We start from the raw sequence: 21,162 nt of genomic DNA on the forward strand, positions 1-21,162 counted from the left end.
TGGTTCCTGTCTTCCTGCTGGGGCTTTCAAGCAGATGAGGAGAGGGCGGTGTGGGCCATCACTGTGGACAAGTGGGTGGGATGGACTGGCTGGGAAAGGGAGAGCAAGAGGTGAGAGGTAGGGTCCTCTGACCCTCCCTGAGTCTGGGTCTCCATGGCAGGCAGGACAGGCAGGTGCAGCTGGCCTGGGCAAGGGTGTGTGCGTGTGCATGTGCGTGCGCGTGCGCACTCATGCGCGCCCATGTGTTTGCTCATGAACCCTGACCCCAGACTTGGGTCTTTCTGGAGGGGAACAGGGGAAGCTTAAGAGGGGCAAGGATGACTCCTGACTCCTGCCTTTCTCCTCACCCCAATATCAGGCCTGGCCTGGAGTGGATGCCAGGGGATGTGAGCCAACTCTGTGTGTGTGTGTGAAGTGTACTTACAAAGACACCTTCTTTTCCCACACCTTGAGTCTCACCTCCCTGTGCCTTCCATCCCCAGAAATACCCACCTCGGAAAGACTTGGTCCGAGCTGTGTCCATCCAGACGGGCTACCTCATCCAGAGCACGGGGCCCAAGAGCTGCGTCATCACCTACCTGGCTCAGGTGGACCCCAAAGGTGAGGGCTTGGTCCTGAAAGCCCATCATGGGATCCTTCTCTATACCGCAGGGGATGGGGCTTGATCTATTTGATCTACTGGGATCCAGAAGGGCCTCTGTTAGGAGGTGTTTTGTATTTGGGGGCATCTGCACCCGAAACATTCTTTGAACCAAAGTTTGAGACTTTACAGTGGTTTGAAAAGCAAGGGCCAAGGTGGTAGCCACTGCTCCATGACGAAGCTTATAGCCCTCTTCTTGGGCTCCCACTCCCCCATGCTCTGACTTGCTCCCTGCTCACTGGCTGCTCCCACTCTGTCTTGTTGGCTTCCATCCTGAAGGTCTGGGTTTCCTAGGGCCCAGTCCTTTTTCCCTTGGGAGGGCTCCGCTACTCCCCAGGCTTCTGTGGCTAGGTTGACCACATGTCTCTCTTTGCTGAGATCCAGATCCGTGTGGCCATTGGCCTCTTGGACGTGTCCCTCAGGGTGTCTCTTAGGACCTGAGGCTCCCTGTGTCCAACGCTGAACTTACTGTCTCCCTTCCTAACTTGCCCCTTCTAAGTCTCTTCCCTCCAGTCACTCATGCCAAAAACCTGGTGGTTGTCTGGGGTCCCCTCTTCTCAGCTCCCAAGTCTAACCACTAATTATTGATTTTACCTCCTAAATAGCTCCTGAATCTGTCATTTCTTTCCATACTCAGCGACCTTGTCTGTCCATACAGCTACCAGAGGGATTTTTCCAAAGGACTTATTTCCTTGTGACTCTCTTCTGCTTGAAGTCCTTTTGTGACTTTCCATTGCCCTCAGAGTAAAGTCCAAGCCCCCTCCCCAGGTTTCCCAGTTCCCTCCTCATAGCTTACACCTTCCTACCTATCTAAGCAGCCCTTTCCCTCGGCCTAGAAACACCTCTCTGCCCTTACTCATCCCTCCAGGGCTGCTTCACCACCTCTATCCCTGATACCCAGAGGAGTCGCTGGCTCCCTGCCCTGTGGACCCATCCCCCCTCTAGCAGAGTACTTGGCATACTGTTGAGGCCCCCCAGACAGTGAGTTCCTCTCTCGGTCCCCAGGGCTGGTCCAGGGTGGGTATCACTGAGTGAATGTGGAGTGAGTGAAGGAATGGATGAATGACTAGAGGAGAGGTAAGCCTTGAGCATCTTTGCCTGGGTATGCCCCCAGCACCACCGAGGGCCCACTGGCCCAGGCCCAGAGCTCCCCAGCACCTCACTGAGTGAGTTTATTGTGTGTCAGAGGCAGAGCAGACACTTGGGAATCAGACAGGGTGGAGAGCTGGGCTGTGGATTCTAGGTCAGGCCAGGCTGGAGTGCTTAGCCAAGAGGTCTATGTAGCAGCTAGGCTTCCTGGGCCAAGGGGCTTGGAAGGACAGGCAGAGCAGCGGATGAGCACCAGGGCCATTCAAGGTAGAGGGACTGGGTATGAGAAAAGGGAGGTCAGTGTGAGTAGAGGGGAGGCAGCAGGTGGGAGCTCCACTGGCCAGGATTTCAACCCAGGTGTTGCCTGTGGTCACCTAGGACCCTGTGGTTTTCTTTTGTGTAGCCCTTGGGCTCAGCAGAGGGCAGAGGCAGGGGGTGGTGGAGGTGGGGGGTTAACAGAGTTGAGCCTGAGGACCATGGTCTGAGGTAGAAAGAGCGGGTGAAGATGATGAAGTCTTATAGGACTTGCCTCACAGCGCCCCCTCCCTAAGGAGAAGAGCGTGTCCTCCCTGGAAGCCCCAGGCTGGAGTGAGGGGGCTGGTATGTGTGTTTGTGGGGGACTGGTTCCCCGAGGTTGCTGCTTCCCTTTTCTCCTCACTACCCATTCCTGCCCTCATAGGCTCCTTACCCAAGTGGGTGGTGAATAAATCTTCTCAGTTCCTGGCTCCCAAGGTGAGTGGCCTTGGGACTTTGCTGGTGTGGAGGCTGGGGGAGAGGGTTCCAGGATGACGGGGTGGGGTCAGGGGGCGGAGCTAGGGCTGAGGGGCGGAGTTATGAAAACGAGATCAAGAGTCAGGATCCTGGGAGCTGCGGACTGAGCCGCTGGAGGGCGCGGGAGGGGATGTGGTGAAGACAGTCCGCTACCAGCTCACCCCTTACTCGGCGGTGCGGCGGCTCCGCAGGCCATGAAGAAGATGTACAAGGCGTGCGTCAAATACCCTGAGTGGAAGCAGAAGCATCAACCGCACTTCAAGCCGTGGCTACACCCAGAGCAGAGCCCGTTGCCGAGCCTGGCGCTGTCGGAGCTGTCGGTGCAGCACGCGGACTCGCTGGAGAACATCGACGAGAGTGCGGTGGCAGAGAGCCGGGAGGAGAGCCGGGAGGAGCGCATGGGCGGCGCGGGCGGCGAGGGCAGTGATGACGACACTTCGCTCACCTGAGCACAGCACCACTGCAGGGACCAAGACAAGACGGGGCGGAGCCCAGGGGTGGCGGATGCTCCCGCGCTTTCTCCCCTCCCCCACTCCTTTGCGCCTCCTGGGGACGCTGGGCTCCGGCCCAGGCTGGCGCTGCGACGTGGCTGGACACAGCCCCAATAAACGGTCCCACAGACTCAGCCGGCTCGTCACTGTGCCTGCTTCCCACTTGCTCAGGGCACAGGCGCCGCCCTTGGTCCCTCTGTTCTACAGTTCATTTTGTTAATTTTATTATTGATCGCCTGGACTTTGCTCCTTTAGATATCCCCTCACTTCCCGATGTGCAGCTCGGAACACACCCCCTCCTGTCCCTGGTGTGTTCATTATCCTTGCATCCATTCATCAGTTCACTTTTCATCCATACACCTGTCCTTGTTGTGTGTTCATTCGGCCATTCACTGCAGGCTATTTGGCTACCTTTTGCTGCTCTAAGAGAAGGAGCAGGTCTGGCCAGAGGCCCGGGGTCAGGGGTCAGAGACTGGTGTTCTATTGTAAGACCTTCAGCCTAAGGCCCCCTGGGTCCAACCTATGGACTGGGGGTCTGACACTCTCCAGTTGTGACGGAAGGAGGGGGAGAGGTCCTTGGGGGCAGCATGTTCTGCAGGGAGTTTGGGGGTTGAGGTGAGTGTCATCAGACTCCAGTGCAGTGGAGAGACCAGGCCCTGTGATTTGAGCCCTCCCTAGATCATTTAGAAGACCACAGGCCTGTGTTAACAGAAAGGGCGGGGCCTCCAACCCCTTGCCAGTGGTCAGATGCCAGTTCCCTGATCCTGTGGTTCCACCTGGCTGCTTTGATGTCTAGGCTTTGAAGTCTAGAGGGATGCCTGGGCCTCTCCTGTTCTCTGTAGCCCACAGGTGCCCTCTGCTGCCTGAGGGTCACCCCCTCTATCAGGTCGGGAGGAGGGCCCAGTGCTCCACCCCCCTCCAGTGTTTTTGTACCCCATATGAATTTTGAGCCGGAAGTTCTCCCCAAGGTCTGGCCTTACCCTCTCCCGGGAAGCGACTTAACTTTGCCTGTCAGGAAGACACTTGGAGTCCACTTTTTCCTAGAGGGGTAGGGTGAATGTCCAGTAGGGGTAGGCAGGACATTCTGCAACTCACCAGGACTTGGCCAGTTTACCCAATACTGGCTTTGTAACTTTGGGCAAGCCCTGGAACTTCTTTGGAGCCTCATTTCCTAATCTATATCCTGGGGTGATGATTTTTCACCTTCAGGCAGATTGAGATAAAAGGAATAAGTTGCCCAGCACTGGGCTTGGCATGTAGTAGGTGCTCAAATTAATGACACCCAATCTCAGCCCTGGACACAGGACCTGTGAATGCCTGCCAAACCCCAGACCCTCGACCCTCATCTGTGTGTATGCTGGCAGGATGGGTGGAAATCTCCCATTCTCTAGGCCAGGGAAGTTGCCTGGCAGCCAGGACCTCAGGCTGCAGCCTTTATAAAGCCAAGGAATCCTTGGGCCCTCTGACTAGAATCTTCCCCACCACCCTGCTCCTGAGAGATGTGGGCCCAGGGAGAGAAGTAGGATATTCTCGAAGAATGAAGTGAGTAAGGACTTCCTGGAGGAGGAGGTCAGGGACTTGGTCTTCCAGCTTCCAACTGTCCCTTTCTGCTCTGTGGGTGGGGCGGTTTGTGGCTTGTCCCTCCCAGGGAGAGGGGCGGCAAGAGGCAGAGAGACTCAGGAAGAGATGAAGACTCAGAGGACGGGGGTGGTGGAGGTAGACCGGAGCCTCAGGAGACGGAGACGGACCTGTGAGCAGCGAGAGGGACAGGAGAGACGCAAAGATCAACCTGTCCGCAAGGCGGGCCAGGCGAGAGGACTCTAAGACCGTGACTAGGCGTGGCCGGGAAGGGGGCGGGTCCCTTCCCCCTTCTCCGCCCTCCCCTCCCCGGGGCGTCACGTGGGGCGGGCGGAAGCGCCCGGCAGGGTGGGCGCGCCCGGCCTGCGGCCGCGAGTTGGCTGCACCGGCGTCAGTGGTGGCCCCGGGACCCCGGGCCCCGCGTCCCCGCGTGGAGTCTTCGCTCAGAACAGGTCAGTGCGGCTGCCGGGCTCTCCCCGTCCGCTGCCTCTTGGCCAGGTGTGGCCAGGAGTTTCCCCATTCCTCAGAAGGGAACGCCGAGGCCGCGCGGCGACTCTGCGCCCGGCGACTACTTCCGCGGGCGTTTCTCTGGGTCACGTCGTCTGTTCTGACTGGTGGTGGTGATGGGGTCGCCTCCGGAGGATGCGCGGTCGGGCTAGAGACGGTAGGGAAGAGGGCGAACCGGCGGAACAGGGGGCTTCCAGCCTTCAGCCCTTTGGCGAGAAGTCTCCGACGTTCCGGAGCCAACCCGCCCTCGGGCACCTTGATTTTCTTATCTGTGAAATGAAGGCTCCCACTTCGTTGACTGCGGAGACCCTTACTGGTCTGCAAGTTCGTATGACCTTATGCGCTGGACCTGGGGCTCCACTGATCTTGGGCAGACTACTTCCGGGCTCTGCGCCTCAGTCCCCCACCAGTAAATGGGGGCATGGCTTCCCAAGAGCCCCTACCTGGCCCAGTTGCTGGAAAAAGAAGGAGGTGTGTGTTCACTGAATGGGGTCAAGCCGGGAGTGGGTTATTGGGACTGGAGAGAGCAGACTCCGAGTGCAGCCTGAGGGCATGGGGTGGGCGTTTGGTCCCAGATCTCGAGGGGTGGTTATTAGTGCTGGGGAGCTCTGGTCGGTATCTGGCATATGCACCCTCACTCCCCCAAAGCTCCTGTCCTGGGGAGCCTTCCCCAATCCCCAGGGCTGCAGGGTTGGACAGATATATGGAGGTACTCAGAGAAGAATTTGACTGTTTGCCGAGCAAGGTCCAGACAGAGGCACCCAGGATACCTGTCCTCGGAGAGCAGAGTGTCCAGACTAGGAGAGACCTCCCAGCAAGCTCATTACAGGGTAGAAGGAGTCCTGCGGAGTCAGAAGACAGGTGCAGACAGGTACTGGGATGGAATCAGGCACTGGGACTCTTGGAGGCTCAGGAAGGAGGAGATGGTTGGAATGGGCCTTGGCAGTTAAGTGGTAATTCACAAGGATAAGGACCCTCAGAGGAGGGTAAAGCTTGTGCAGAGGCAGGAACTTGCATGGTGTGTTTGAGGAATGACAAGGAGATGGAAGTGGCTGGAATGGGTAGCAGGGGTAGAGTGTAGAGAGAACCAATCCCCCGGTCCCGTGGCTGGTTGAGGGTTGTCCAGACCCTGGCTTGGGGAATCCTGTCTTCCCATTTGCTGCTTGCTCACTGGAATAGGGCAAGAGGGGGTTGTCCCAGGCAGAGTACTGACAACTGTGAGGTGGAAGTGGGCAGATTGCTCCCAGGCTTCGTTGGGGCATTCAGGCCTCCCCAGTCAGCCCCAGCCTCACCCCCACCATCTCTTGGACTCCAGCCATGCCTTTCCACACATCACGCCTCAGGCCCTTTATGCAGGTTGCTTGTCCTCCCCCCTACCCTACAGAAGTTTTCTCCTCTTCCAAACCTCCCAGGTCCTTTGGGACTTAAGAGGTGGGCCTTCTCCTGCCTAGCCTTTCAGTGAGTGCTGTATAGGGCACAACTTAGGAAGGGTCTCCTTGGAGCTCTGTGGAGAAGGGGACTGCAGAACCGTGGGGATGACTGGGACCTGGGACAGTCCCTGTGCAGCCACCAAACACTACGTGACTGTAAGTTCCCAAACCTCTCCATTTCCCCATCTGCTGGGTTAGGTGATAAACCCTGGCCCCATGCTCCAAAGAGAGACTGCTGGAGCAAGAATTGGGCCTGAGTCTAATTCCTTCCCCCAGCAGTGAGTGTTTGAAAGAAGAAAAGGGAGAACCTGGGGGAAAGGGGTCACTTCAGAGGGGTAAGGGGCCTCTGAGAGTCCTAGGGGCTAGTTGTGGACTAGACTAGTACAAAGCCCTAGGACAGAGGGGAGTCCCCTCCACTCTCCGGGGGCCCTCTCCCCTCCCCACCCCACTCTCCCTTTGGCCAAGCTCAAAGCCAGCCAGCTGATGCCCAAACAAGTGGCTTCTGTTCCCAGGATGGGGGGAGGGGAGGCAGGACCTGGGCTGCAGGGCCTGGGCTGCAGGCCCGTCTGTCCAGCACTGACCCAGGCCCCCCGTCCTTCACTCTGGATCTTAACCCTTGGGGGCCTGAGATGGGCCCTGGACTGCTTGAAGGCTGGTACCCCTTACCCACCAGCTGTCCCGTCCACCTCACTTTAGGGTCTCAAGGGTTCTGTTGCAGCAGGAGGGGGTGCAGTAGGACATGAATTGGAAGTGGAGAAGGAAAGGAGGGAACAGAGGTGGGAGAGAGGCTGAAGCAGATATGGCCATGGACAGAGATCACTTGGCCCAGAAGCTTTTTTCATAGATGAGGAGACTGAGGCCAGGGACCAGAGATCAGACCAGGATCACACAGCAAGCCCTAGTGGGGGTCAGGACTGACCCGACTCCTAGTCTGGGCCCTCTTGGGGAGAAGAAAGGGAAAAGGAGGGACCTCTACTTGATTTGAATACCTAAGGTGTGCATGACACTGCACATTTGTTACTTTATTTACCTTTACATCATTCCGTGAGACAAGGGTCATCCTCCAGTAAGACAGGGGAAGAAACAGCCTCGGAGAGAGCTGAGTAATAATATCAGCAAGAATGACGCCAGCAGACATGCACACAGCACCTTTGTGGGCACTATTACATACGTTAACCAGTTCCATCCTCCCAACAAGCCTAGAAGTTAGGCACCATTCTACAGATAAGGAAACTGAGGCACAGAGCGGTTAAGTAACTTGCCCAAGATCATGGCAAATTAAGTGGTAGAGGCAGGATCAGGACCCAGGCGTTTGTTTGCCTCCTTTGGCCTGATTTCCCCTCCCCCAGCCTGACGTCACTCCTTGAGCGCAGTCCAGGGTCCCACTCAGTTAGGGGCTTTCCCCTGGGTGGTGGCCAAGGCAGCCTCGAGCAGAGTGTGACCCTAGCCATGCAGACCCGGTCCTCCCTTAGGAGCAGAGTCCAGTCCTTTGGGCGGCCCCTGTCACCCCCTCCTCTGGTCTCTTGTCAGGCTGGACTCTTCCCCCTCCATAGCCCTGCATGGAGGGGCACTTCCTGTTTCAGGAAGGGGCTCTGCACCACGGGTCTGAACAGCAGGAGGGTGTGGGGAGGCCCTCAGAGATCCCCTACAAGTACAGTCCCAGTGGAGCTCAGGGACTCAACACCAGTATCCCCAGCCCTGATCAGAGAGGACATCTTGTTCACCTAGCTCCCCTCCACCCCCCCCCACCACTGTCAGGCCCCCAGACCTGTAGATTACAATCAGGGTTCTGGAGAGGACAGTCTCATCCCCCAAAAGGCAGGTGACCTCAGGTTCAGGGATGGCCTGGGGTGGCGGGGAGGGAGGGCAGTGCATGGCTGGTCTTCCACATGACCTTCCTGTGGAATTTCTCTCTGTCTCATCCTTTGGAACATACTTCAGAAGGGAAAATGATTCTGTCCCATAAACAGGGTGTCTGTCCCAGACCATTGAGACAATCAGAGTCGCTGGGAGGGGATGTGGAGTTAAGTGACCAATTCAATAACAAAATTATTATTTAATAGTAGTAATAATAGTAGCAGTAGCTACTGTTTTTTGGAAGCTTACTATGTGCCAGACACTGTGCTAAACATTTTATGTACTTATTTCATTTAATCTTCAACAATAGTCCTATGGGGTAGGCACTGTTCCCATTTTACAGATGAAGAAACTGAGGCCTCGAGAAGTTAAGTAATTTTCCTGAGATCATTTATTATATAGAAGAGTTGGGAGTCTGAATTTCTCTAGCTTCACAGTGAGAACCCTGAGCACTGGGAGACACTGCAGGCAGACAAGATCCAAACCCTGTCCTTCTCTGGGAACTCCCAGTCGGGGTGGCAGGCAGGGACTGGAGGCCCAGCTGCCTGGGCAGGTGACGTTACTGGTGACGCGCTGTGGGTATGGGATGCCTGCTCGCAGGCTGGACTGGCTGCTGTCAAGTCTTAGCCCCCAGGGGCCCAGCCCTCGGATGAGCAGCTCCTGCTCACTGCTCTTGTCCCGTCCTGTCCAGTTTGGACTTTGTTGAGTACAATGGTTCTCCTTTTTACTGCTGAGGAAACTGAGGTCAGTAGAAGTTAAGTGACTTGCCTAGAGTCTTTCAGCCGAGGAAAGGGAGAGCTGGGACTGGAACCCAGGTAGGGCGCTCTGAGGCCTGCACTCTACCTCCCTGCCTGGTCAGGGCCTCCTGGGCCTCTGAAGCCCTGAGCTTCCTTCAGATACTGCCCACCTTGCCTTGTCACAGTGTCCAAGTCTTTCTCTCTGGCCAAACCAGGAAACTGATTCCTCTCAAGGTGCCTGGGGTTTGGTACAGCTAGGTGTCGGTGACTGAACGAACAAACCTGGGGAACATGGTTGCAGAGCTAAGAGGCCAAGAAGCAGAGATCAGCTGTGGTCAAGAGTGTGATGCTCATGGCCAGTGGGGTCCAGAGGAAGATTCAGGGGTCAGAGAGCATCCCCCCTCCCCCCTGGGAGGGAGAAATGTGGCAAAATCTTCCTCCTCCTCATTGTTTTCATTGTTGTGAGAGCACAATTGTGAGGGCAAGGGGGAGGGAGAGGAGGATTGGGACCTCTCACAGCCACTCCTCTGTCCCCATTCCCAGGGCAGGGAACTGGAGGTCACACCTGGAATCTCAGCTTCCCAGGGCCTTTGGGGGACCCTGGCCCCACCCTCCCTCCTTCTGGCCAGGACAGTGCTGGTGGGTCAGGCCCTAGGACAGGGGGAGCAGTATCAGGGCTAAGCTACCACTTCGTATTGCTCCCCTCCCCCACAGGTGCCTGGGTCTCCTCTGCCACCTTCCTTCCCGCCCCAGAGGACGCTGCACTGCCCCTGGGCATCCCCTTCTCTCCTTCCCTCCCCTCCTTCTCACCATAATGCTGGGGCCAGGGCTCTGCCTATAATCAGGCCTGGAGTCAGGAGCTCATGGTCTGTCCCCAGCCTCTGGTTCAGTGAGATGCCTTGGGTTGGTCATGGACTCAGCTTCCCTGGAGCTTCAGGGAGGGAGCAGGAAGCAGCAGCACCTGGGACATCCCAAGCCCCCAGCCCCCAGGTGTGGACAGGTCAGGACAGAAACCAAACAGCGCAGGTAAGGGGGGCGGGGGAAGGGCTTCTCCATCCCTCTCCACTCCCACACTCCCTCTCCCCACATCGGGCAGCTGGGATTTTAGGATTCTGAGTCTTGAGACTGTGGGCATTGGGGATCAAGGATTCCAGGGTTTTATGTGCCAAAGATCCCCAGCTTCCAAATTTCCGAAATTCTAGGTGCCAAGAACCTGCAAAGCTTCCAGTTGGGCTGCGTGGATCCTGAGTTGAGGCTGAGCCCTGTGCCACACCTTGGCCAGCTGGTGCCAGACAGGCAAGGCCTGGAGAGTTTCTTGGGGCTGCTTGGTGGTGGTGGTGCCGGGGGGAGGCTCTTCATGCCCTTTGCACCCACCACTCCCAGCAGACACCCCGTTGACACACACCTTTCAAGAAATCTGAGAGGGGCTCCCCTGGTGGCGCAGTGGTTGAGAGTCCGCCTGCGGATGCGGGGGACACGGGTTTGTGCCCTGGTCCAGGAGGATCCCGCATGCCGCGGAGCGGCTGGGCCCGTGAGCCATGGCCGCTGGGCCTGTGCGTCTGGAGCCTGTGCTCCGCAGCGAGAGAGGCCGCAGGGGTGAGAGGCCCACGTACCGCAAAAAAAAAAAAAAAAAAAAGAAATCTGAGAACCAAGTTCTGGAATGGACTAGGTGGTAGCAGAAGAGATAGCCAGCTTAATGGGGGTGGGGAGGAGACAGACAGGGACCAGGCCTCCTCTTCATTCGTTGGGGGCGGGGCTGTCCTGGATGCCAGGATGGGATTGAGAGGAGGCCCAGGGAGGGCTGGTGGCTGACTGGGTCACAGAGCAAAGCCTGGGCCGTACTGCTGGGTGAACCAGTTCCTCTCAGGGCCCGCATGGAATGTGGCTCAGCAGGCCCAGGACCAGCTTTGGAGTGTCAAAGCCAGGCTCAAGGACTCTGAGGGGTGGTGGACAGAGACCTGGGCCTGGGAGCCCCAGGGGAGGCCCTGACCCTCCTCAGGGGGCAGGGAGACTGGACCTTGGCTGAGGGCCTTCTAGTAATTCACAGTGCCTCCCCAGGTCCTTCCGGTGCCCATGTGAGCCTGTGGGCATGGGAGCGGGAGCTACCTCATGGGGAAGAGGGCTGTTCCCTCCCCACGAGGGAGGTGCCCTCCTCTTGGAAGACTTCCTGGCTGGGTGAGCTCCTTTCTGCTGCACATGCCTCTGGGGGGGCACCGTGTGTGTTCCTGTGTGCGCATGTGTGTGCTCTCAGGCCCAGACACCTCCTTGGAGGACCTGTGCTTTTGCCTTTGTTTGGGTGCGATCAGCATTCCATGTCCCAGTGGGTTGGGGTAGGAGGTACCTGGCTCGGCACCCCTTGATGTATGAGCTGCGTGAGGCTTTTACCCACTTGAGTGGGGACCTTCACCCAAGCGGGCCGCGGTGTGGTTCTGCAGCTAAAATGTGTGTTTCCAGAGGCCCTAGCCTGATGGGGAGAAAGGGCCTCCCTGAGCTTTGCCAGATGACAGCAGGACAGCTTTGGGGTGGAGTCTCTCTTGCTTGGTAAAGGGGTGCCAGAGCCTCAGCTAAAGTCCTACCTTTTCCCTCAGACTGGGGCTGTTCCTCTTGCTGTCTCCTTCTTAGCTCTAAAGATGGATAGCTAAGCCTAGGGAGGCCAAAGATCCAGGGAGTATCTAATGGTTCTAGTGGTTCTGTTCCAGGACATGAACCAAAACACTCCTCTGCCTTTACTGCCTGTGACCTGAAAACCCACCTTTCTCAATGCAGGGCTGGCCTAGCCACTTGGAGATGGGGGGTTACTCCAGTGTCTCTGAGGTCACCTGAGGGGACCTCCCCCTCATAGTTCTTCCAAGATATAAGCTAGAGGAAGGGGATGGGGTGCTCAGGCTGGGGGACCTGGGTCCTGTACTGACTCGTGTGGCCCTGGTTGGGTTCTTATCCCTTTCTGGGGCCCACTTTCCACTTCTGGAAGCGGGAGGATTGGATTAGGAGGTTCCAAAATGCCTAAGGAGCAGGTGCTTAGGCATGTGGGGAGCTAGGAGAAGGTGGGGCTGGGGTCTGGCAGGCAGGAGGCTGGAGCTGTAACTGGTGGGCATGAGCAGAATGGGAGGCACCTGGTCCTGGGGGGCTAGAGGCCAGGTTCTAGCCACGCTCTGGCCACTGATTGCAGTGTGACCTTGGACAAGTCATCACTTGCTTGGGCTCCTTGCTTTTCACGTGTAAAATTGGGAGATTTCATTCAAGCAGTAGATATTCACTGTCTGCCAACCCTGGGCTGGTAGCTGGGGATGCAGGGAAATTAGACCCTGGTCCTGCCTTCAGGGAGCATCCAGCCAAGGCTGGGGCGAGAAAGAATGTGTATATGTGACACAGCGACAGATAGTGACACACCAGTGTGACCCAGGCTGTGACCGTGGGAGTCAGAAACTGCTGCCTAGAGCAGGTGACACTTGAACGTGAAGGACGAGGTAGAGAAAGATGTTCCAGGCGGAGGGAACCTGATAAGCAAAGTCCTGGAGGTCAAGTGTCCAGCGGTGAGAGTGGAGGGAATGAACCTGGAAAGGGGGAGTAAGTGGCGGGACCCAGAGGGTGGAGGCCCTTTGAGCCCCGCTGGGTAATGGGGAGCCGTGGAAGGGTTAGGCAGGCCAGGGAGGGGGGGATTGGTCTCAGAGATTTCTGGAAGTCTGGGGTGGTTCTCACCTGCTCCGGGGAACAGGACTTGCCCTGTGTGGGTGAGGCCCCCCCCCAGCAGTGTTTATCGGGCCAGCACAGCAGGAAGTGGCAGGGGTAGCCACAGAGGTGGAGAGAAGGAGCAGGCCCAGCCACGGAGGGTGCCAAGGAGTCTCAGAGTTGAAGCTTTCGCTCCTAGACCTCTCTGGACATGAACCTTTAACCTTGGCACCTGGCTCACCCAAGTGTCCCTCACCCTACCCGTGTCACGGGCCCTGTCTCAAGCTCCTGACCAGGGCGAGCCATGCCTCTGGAGACGTCCTTTCATCCATGCCCCCAGTAGCCAGACACTTCTACCACTGGGGATAGAGCCATGAATGAGACAGTGCCCCGTCCTCTGGTTGAGGAGACTGACAATGAACAAATGAACATATAATACAGTGTCCGCTAGAAATAAGGGGGGTGTCAAAAAAATGACATGGGGTCAGGAGAGAGGGACTGATGGGGGGCATCTCTTTAGGCAGAGTGGTCAGGAAGGAAGGCTGTGCTGTGCATTTGAGAGGGTGCTGGAAAAAGTATGGGAGTGAGTCATGCAGATGTCTGGAAGAGCATTTCAGGCAGAGGGAGCACTCGAGTTGGTTGGAATAACAGCAAGGCAGGGACAGACGATGCAGCCCTGGAGGGCCTTGTCCTGGCTTTGGCTTTACTCTGAGGGAGGTTGGAAGTCACTGGAGGGTGAGAACTGGTAGGTTGGGATCTGTTTTTGTTTTCTTAAATTTACTTATTTATTTATTTATTTATTTTTGGCTGCGTTGGGTCTTCGTTGCTGCACGAGGGCTTTCTCTAGTTGCGGCGAGCGGGGGCTACTCTTCGTCGTAGTGCACCAACTTCTCATTGCAGTGGCTTCTCTTGTTGTGGAGCATGGGCTGTAGGTGCGCAGGCTTCAGTAATTGTGGCACGCAGACTCAGTAGTTGTGGCTCGCAGGCTTTAGAGCGCAGGCTCAGTAGTTCTGGCACACGGGCTTAGTTGCTTCGCGGCATGTGGGATCTTCCCGGACCAGGGATCAAACCCCTGCCTTCTGCATTGGCAGGCAGATTCTTACCCACTGCACAACCAGGGAAGTCCCTGGGATCTGTTTTGAAGGCATACATTTATTCCCCGCAAGCCCATTATACAGATGATGAAACTGAGACTCAGAGAAGTTATGTGAATTCTCAAGTCTCACCACAGTAGGACCCCTGTCTGCCTGCCTCCCTGCCACCCCATGCACCCTGCTGCCCTTCATGGCTTCCTCTTGTCTGGACAGTAAGGCTGAGTGTGTTAGTGTGGCCTTCAAGGCCCTTCTCAGCCCACACTCATCCTCCCTCCCCTCTCCTACCTGACTTCCCTGCTCCTGGTCTCCACACTCTCCCCTCTGAGGAGACGGAGTGGAAGGAGGGGCTCCTGTGTGATCTTGGGCAACTTACTGAACCTCTCTGAGGCTCAGTTTCTTCCTCATCTGTAAAGTCGGGCTAAAACCATCCACTTTCCAGATTGTCATGAGGGTTATATGAAACAATCCATGTAGCAGGTTTGGCACAGCGCCTGGTAGATGGGAAGCACTCCATAACCATGGCCTTTGGTCTTTTTAAGCAGGGATGGCAGGGTCAGATAAGTGGGTTAGAATGTTCCCTGTGAGTGAGAGAGTCTTTCCTTTCTGTTGTCTGGTTATAGAGTCGGGGAGGCTGAGGTCCCACATCAAACTGGAGGCCAGAGCCTGTGGGGCTGGTCACCCGTCTCCCTCTCACTCTCTTTCCTTTCCAGCCCCTGCCCCGCCCATCTGGTCACCTCCACCCACCAACACAGGAGCTTCCTCTTTTCAGGTGCCAGCAGCAAGGGGCCTGCTGATCACTGGCTTTCCATTGCAGGGGCCGCCTAGGGAGAGGGCAGTGTCAGGTCCCTGTTCTCCTGGGCTGCTAGTTCTGGGTGCAGAGGAGCCCCAGTCTCTCCTTCTGGGAGGGCAGGCACATCAGGTGCCCAGTTGCCTCAGAGAGGATGGAGTCAAGCAGCCTTCCCTTCCCCTCCCCCATCAGGCCAGGGCTGTCCTCAACCCCTCTGGCGTGTAGTGAGTCTCTGACTGACGTGACTCTGATTCTGTCCACTCCTGCTGCCAGGGAGTCCGTTGTGTGCCCTGTGCACTCGCATCCTCCCTGTGGTTAGCCCTGTTTCCTCCTGTTTCTGCCTCATTTGCAGTGTTAAGAGCTCCCCCGCTGCCAGCTCCCGCATGGGGGGCAGTCGTCACAGAGGAGGATCGTCCTGGAGTCACCTTGTGGTACCTCAGGCCTCCCCCTCACCCAGAACCTTTGGTGGGAGAGGTACTCCCTGCCCTGCCTGAGGAGTCCCCAGCCCAGGAGGGTGTGTCTGTGACTTCGGGGCCAGGGGGCCAGGCCAGAGGCTGTGCTCTCCTGGTGAGAGGGCACCAGGTCTCCACAGGTGCTGTGCGGCTGGCTGGGCCCCCCTTCCAGGTGAGAAGGGCCTGAGCTGGGACCTGAAGAGTGAAGGGTTGGGGGCGTAGGGCAGGTGGATGTGGGTCCGGGCTGGGGGGTTCAGGTTTGGAGGAGCTCTGTCTTGTGGGGAGGGATGATTAGAGGAGCAGGTAGGGGCACTCTGGTTGAAGGTGTGGGGGCTGGAAGGGCAGGGAGGAGGGCCCAGGGGTCAGGCAAGCTGGGGAGGGGCAGTAGGGATGGAGGGGAGGGATGAGTCAAAAGCGAGGTGATAAGGAGGCAGTTAGAGGAAGGGGAGGGCGTGGTCCAGAGTGATCCGTTTGGAGGTGGGGTTACTGGTAGGGCCAAGGAGGTCAGTGTGTCTTGGACTTTTTTTTTTTTAATTGAATTATAGCTGATTTACAATGTTAATTTCTGCTGTAAAGCAAAGTGATTGTTATGCATATATATTCTTTTTCATATTCTTTTCCATTATATTTTTTTTTATAAAATTGACCATTGTAACCATTTTATTTATTTTTTAGGAAGGCTTATTAATTTATTTATTTATGGCTGTGTTGGGTCTTCGTTGCTGCACGCGGGCTTTCTCTAGTTGTGGCGAGCGGGGTCTACTCTTCATTTCAGTGGCTTCTCTTGTGGAGCACGGGCTCTAGGCGCGCGGGTTTCAGTAGTGTGGCACACGGGCTTAGTAGTTGTGGCTCACAGGCTCTAGAGCGCAGGCTCAGTAGCTGTGGCGTACGGGCTTAGTTGCTCCGCGGCACTTGGGATCTTCCCGGACCAGGGCTTGAACCCGTGTCCCTTGCATTGGCAGGCGGATTCTTAACCACTGCGCCACTAGGGAAGTCCCGCCGTTATGGTTTATCACAGGATATGGAATACAGTTCCTTGTGCTATGCAGTAGGACCTTGTTGTTTATCTGTCAGACTTTTTGACAGGGCCTGAAAACCAAACCTTTTAACTATCAGCTTCATTTATGGTGAGTTGAGGTACTTCAGACATTCACACTTCATCCTCTCCAGGGTGGAGAGGGGCTTGGGCATGAGGGGGGGCCCCGGTAAGGTTTGGGGGAACGTGGGTGAGGGGCAGGGCTAGGGTGGAGTCAGACGCTGTTTAGAGGACAAACCACAGGGACCCTGGCATCTCATGTTCATAGTGACCCTCAGTCCATTTCTCATTTGAAAGTCTGTGGGCTTCAGTCTGGCCTCCGGATCTGTGGTTGGTGGGGAGGGGGGGATTTCATTTGATAAACTGTGTCTTAGACCTTCGGGAGGATAAGACAGTGAGGGAGGGGGTGAGCTTTGGGGCTCAGTTTCTCATCCTCCAGTCCAGATGGCCCAGGAAATCAGTTTCATTTACGATAGTTCTCTTGGTATTCTGTGCATGTTATATTGAAAATCACAAAGCTACTTTATAATGATGGTTTTGGGGAAGAAACTGGGACAGACTCATTTCTGATAGGCTTAAAATGCTTTTATCATTCTAATTATGAAAGTGATATGCAACTGTAAAAACTTTAAACAGTACAGACGTGGAGGTTGTAGAAAATGATTAGTCTTTCAAGATTTGGGGTGGGAGTTAGAGGTAGGCCTGAAATTTAGGTCAGGGCTGTCTACTGTCCTTCAGTCTCTTTTTTTTTTTTTTTTTTGCGGTATGCGGGCCTCTCACCGTTGTGGCCTCTCCCATTGCAGAGCACAGGCTCTGGACGCGCAGGCTCAGCGGCCATGGCCCAAGGGCCCAGCCGCTTCGCAGCATGTGGGATCTTCCCGAACCGGGGCACGAACCCGTGTCCCCTGCATCGGCAGGAGGACTCTCAACCACTGCGCCACCAGGGAAGCCCCTGTCCTTTAGTCTTAAATGTTCATTGATCATTAATAAAACTAGTTGTACATTTTATTAGGGCGATGCTGAGGGGGCCGCCCTAAGGAGGTTGTTAAAATATCCTACCTCTCACCTAGTCCACTGGGTGCAGATGTGCGTGTTGCGCACTGCCCAAGGGTACCTGGCTGGGGGCAGGAAGAGCTGGGAGAGGAGGACTGAAACTCAGCCTGTCCTCTTTGCTGAGCTGCATGCCCTGCTGTGGGGCTCCTGAAGCAAGAGGCATTTTTTTCTAATTTGCTCAATGGTCCCACCTAGGTTGGAGGCAGCCCTGCTTTCCCCAGGAGAGGCGAGTGGGTGAGTTCACTGTGGGACGGGGCATATGCAGTGCCTGGGGCCCCCCAGGAGGAGGTCCAGGAGGCCATGGTGTATCCACCCTGGAGCCCTGCTGGGGGATGTGGCCGGAGGCAGGGTGTGGGGGTCACTGGTATCTGGGGAACTGAGAATTTCAGGGTGCTGAAGGCGTCCAGACTAGAGCCTGGCTACAGGGCCAGCACCAAGGGCCCCTCTGGATGGGCCTGGCCAAGGCCTTGGGGCTCGGAACAGGAAGTGTCTGTCTTAGCAGCAGAGGAGTGAGCAGATGCCGAATGAGTGTGGCCTCTAGTACACACATGGTCATGTGTCACGGTCATCTGGGTGACAGCTCTGTTCTGTGGAGGGGGAAACTGAGGCTCAGAATGTGACATGACTTGCCCAGGGCTTCAGGCAAGAAGTGATGGAGCCAGCACTGGTACCTGGTCTTACCTGGCGTCCTGGGGGGATGGGGTTCTGGCCTGGAGCCAGTGGCCCCCAGTTCCCCACCAGATGGCTGAGGCAAGCCCTGGGGCCTGGACTCAGTCATTCCTCTGCCCTGAGGGCTGTTCCTTGTCAGCCCTCACCACTCCTGTCAGGCCACATCACAGATGGGATGGGGCAGAAATCTGGTGCCTGGGCAAGTGACGGGGCGGAGGTCCGGGGTTGGGGTTAGGGCAGGAGACCCCAGTGTGCCTCCTTGGCACCCGTATGCCGTGGCCACCAGTCCCTGAGAGACAGAAAATAGGCTTCTTGGTCCGGGGGTTATAGTCAGCTGCCTGCCTGAGGGCCTCACCTGCTGCCTTGCCTGGCAGGGCTGGAGGGAGTTGGCTTCTGCGGTGGTGGGGGGGAGCACTTCTGCGCCCTCTGGGCCAGGCACCCAGCCCCCACCCAGTTCCTCTTATCTGAGGGAAGTGTCTCCAAGTCCTCTTGCCTGTGTTAACAGAGCCCTGAGAACAGCCAGGAGGGCAACAAACGAGGGTGGCCCTGCCCCCAGGTATGACCTGGTGATTGGGCTGGGGGGACTGGGGTCAAGGGGCGTGGGCAGCGTGGGGCTCTGGGCAGTTGTACCCAGTCCACTTGTTGGTAGTGAGTATGGGGACTGAAGGCTGTGGTGTGGCTGCTAGGCGGGGTGGGCGGTGTGTGAACCTGGAGGCTGTGTGAGGTATGCATTTGCGGTATGCGTGGGGTGTGCATGGTAGACCCAGGCCTAGCTGGATATGTAGTGCTCTTAATTCCTGTGTGGAGAGCTCTGAGGGCTCTCCTGAGGTCTGGGCGCTGGGGTCCCTGCCCAGCCTGCCTAGGATGGGGTGGAGTGCTGTGAGGCGGGGGCAGGGGGGGGTTGGGGGGTGGACGAGCACAGGCCACAGGTCTGAAGCTCTAGGCCTGCCTTCCTCCTCTTCCGCTCCCCACACTATTGGGCCTTCCCTTGAATCCAGAGCACAGCTCTGTGCAGAGGGGGGGCTTTGAAGATGCAGTTGGGGAAGGGTCCTTGCTGAGGGGACTCCAGAGCTGAGTGGGGAAGGAGTTAGGACTGTCAAGGCTACCGGATCCAGGCCTGACTCATTCATGCAAATCAGAATGCAAAGGAGGCTCACACCCACATGGGCGACCAAGGGCAGATCCCTAAACCTCTCTGGGTGTCACTACTGTCCTTTCACATCTCCTGTTCCTGCCCCCCTGAACTCTCCCCATCTCTGGATCTGCCAGCTCCTTTTCCATCCCCGGGCCCTGCACACTCAGTTCCCTTTGCCTAGAAGTGCAACCTCCTACTTATGCTCCAAGGCCCAGCTCAGGAGTGCCCTCTGGAAGCCTCACTGCCTCTGCCAGACAGACAGTCACGTCCTCTGAAGGCCCTGTTGGCTCTAGCAAGTGACCTGGGCAAGTTTCCACTTCACACAGCCTCCATGAAATGGGGTAAAAATCCCAGACCTTGGGACTGTACCAGGGATGATTCAGGTGAAGGTGGCAATCTGGCGGAGGCTGGGCATGCAGTGGATATTTAGGAAACCAAGGAAGTGGGAGTGTGCTTGTCCTTAGCTAAAGCTCAGGGCTGCCTTTCTGCTGGACTGGCAGTACTGGTGTCCCTAGTCAGTAGTGGGCAGGGATGGTGTGAGAGAGATGCTGCACTGGGACAGAGAAGGGGCGATGAGATTTAAACTCTGCCCTTGGGTGTTGGAAAGGTAGTTAAAGGACAGAAGGATGAAAGTTTTGGCTCCAGCAAGAGGGACTCAGGCCAGACCTGCAGAAGGACTGGTTGGCAAGGATTAGGGAGATTCCAGACAACCCTTATTTACCCCTGGACTGAGTGCCCTTGTGAGCACAGCCAGGTCCTGGGCTCTACTATGAGGGCAAGGGAGACAAGAAGGGGTACAGGCTCTCAGGATACCCCAGGCTAGGTTGGGGGTTGGGTGGAGATGGACCCCCCACAAATGGGACAACCAGGAACAGAGCAGGAGCAGCACTGAGCTGCATGACTCAGCCTCTGAGGCTTAGGAGCCCAAGGGGGTGGTCAGGGAGGACTTTCTGGAGGAGGCAGCCTGGAATTAGCACCTGAAGGTGGGAGGATGTGGTTCATTTACTCATTGACAACAGATAGTTTTGGGGGCTTCCACGTGTCAAGCTGGTGCCTGGTGCAAAAAGTGAAATGGAGGGAGTGGTGGGCCAGCTGAGCCCGGCCGGGCTTGGGGCATGTGCTGACAACTTGGGCAAGTCACTTCCTCCCTGTGGGTGTTTGTTTCTTCATCTGTAAACGGCAGGGCTGGAGCCAGTCGAAGGATGACCGGAGGAGCTGGACTTGAGGACACTGGGAACCATGGAAGGGGCTTTGAGCAGGCGTGGGACGGTGGTTGGCCCAGTGGAGAGGGGCTGGAGGGAGACAGGGTAGAAGCAGGGGCAGCAGGGGGGCGCTGGTGTGATGGTGAAGCCTGAGCTGGGCCCTTAGGGTTGGGGGGGAGGGGACCCCCCGAACTTGTGGCCATTGCTGTCTCAACAGGATGACACTCTCCTCTGCTGGTCCCTGCTTCCTTGTGGGTGGAGATTCAGTGATGTGTCATAGCAGCCGAAGGGCTTAAACCTCCAAACTCAGCCAGGATTAGGGTGGAGCAAGTGAGGCAAAATAAGTGAGTGCAAAATATGAGGGAGGGGGGTGACCAAAAAGCTCAGTAATCAAGGTAAATAATAATTTTAGGAAATATTTAAAAAAAAATTTTTTTTTGGCTGCGCTGGGTCTTCGTTGCTGCACACAGGCTTTCTTTTAGTTGCGGCGAGCAGGGGCTGCTCTTCATTGCGGTGCACGGGGTTCTCATTGCGGTGGCTTCTCTTGTTGCGGAGCACGGGCTCTAGGTGCGCAGGCTTCAGTAGCTGCGGCGTGTGAACTAGGTAGTTGTGGCTTGTGGGCTCTAGAGCCCAGGCTCAGTAGTTGTGGCACACGGGCTTAGTTGCTACACGGCATGTGGGATCTTCCCGGACCAGGGCTCGAACCTGTGTGCCCTGCATTGGCAGGCATAACCACCGCACTACCAGGGAAGCCCTAAGCAATTTTTTTTTTTTTTTTTTGCGGTACGCAGGCCTCTCACTGTTGTGGCCTCTCCCGTTGCGGAGCACAGGCTCCGGATGCGCAGGCTCAGCGGCCATGGCTCACAGGCCTAGCCGCTCTGTGGCATGTGGGATCCTCCCAGACCGGGGCACGAACCCGTGTCCCCTGCATCGGCAGGCGGACTGTCAACCACTGCGCCACCAGG

General features: G+C 56.7%; 2 protein-coding genes across 6 annotated transcripts in view; both read left to right on the top strand.

The window, feature by feature from the left end:
- The window catches only part of STARD10 (StAR related lipid transfer domain containing 10), a 33,866-nt gene extending 30,744 nt beyond the window's left edge, over nt 1-3,122 (top strand). For all 4 annotated transcript variants that reach the window (XM_082627676.1, XM_082627679.1, XM_082627677.1 and 1 more), the window contains exons 5-7: nt 483-600; nt 2,409-2,461; nt 2,692-3,122. In XM_082627676.1, the coding sequence (XP_082483802.1) occupies nt 483-600; nt 2,409-2,461; nt 2,692-2,949 (429 nt within the window). In that variant the 3' untranslated portion in view covers nt 2,950-3,122. The remainder of the gene's footprint in view (nt 1-482; nt 601-2,408; nt 2,462-2,691) is intronic.
- Nucleotides 3,123-4,883: 1,761 nt separating this feature from the next.
- ARAP1 (ArfGAP with RhoGAP domain, ankyrin repeat and PH domain 1) overlaps nt 4,884-21,162 on the top strand; it is a 67,110-nt gene continuing 50,831 nt past the window's right edge. For both annotated transcript variants that reach the window (XM_082626288.1, XM_082626289.1), the window contains exon 1: nt 4,884-5,021. The gene's annotated coding sequence lies outside the window, so the exon portion shown is untranslated. The remainder of the gene's footprint in view (nt 5,022-21,162) is intronic.

The sequence above is a fragment of the Mesoplodon mirus genome (assembly GCF_964341445.2).
Source record: "Mesoplodon mirus genome assembly, chromosome: 7".
NCBI lineage: Eukaryota > Metazoa > Chordata > Mammalia > Artiodactyla > Ziphiidae > Mesoplodon > Mesoplodon mirus.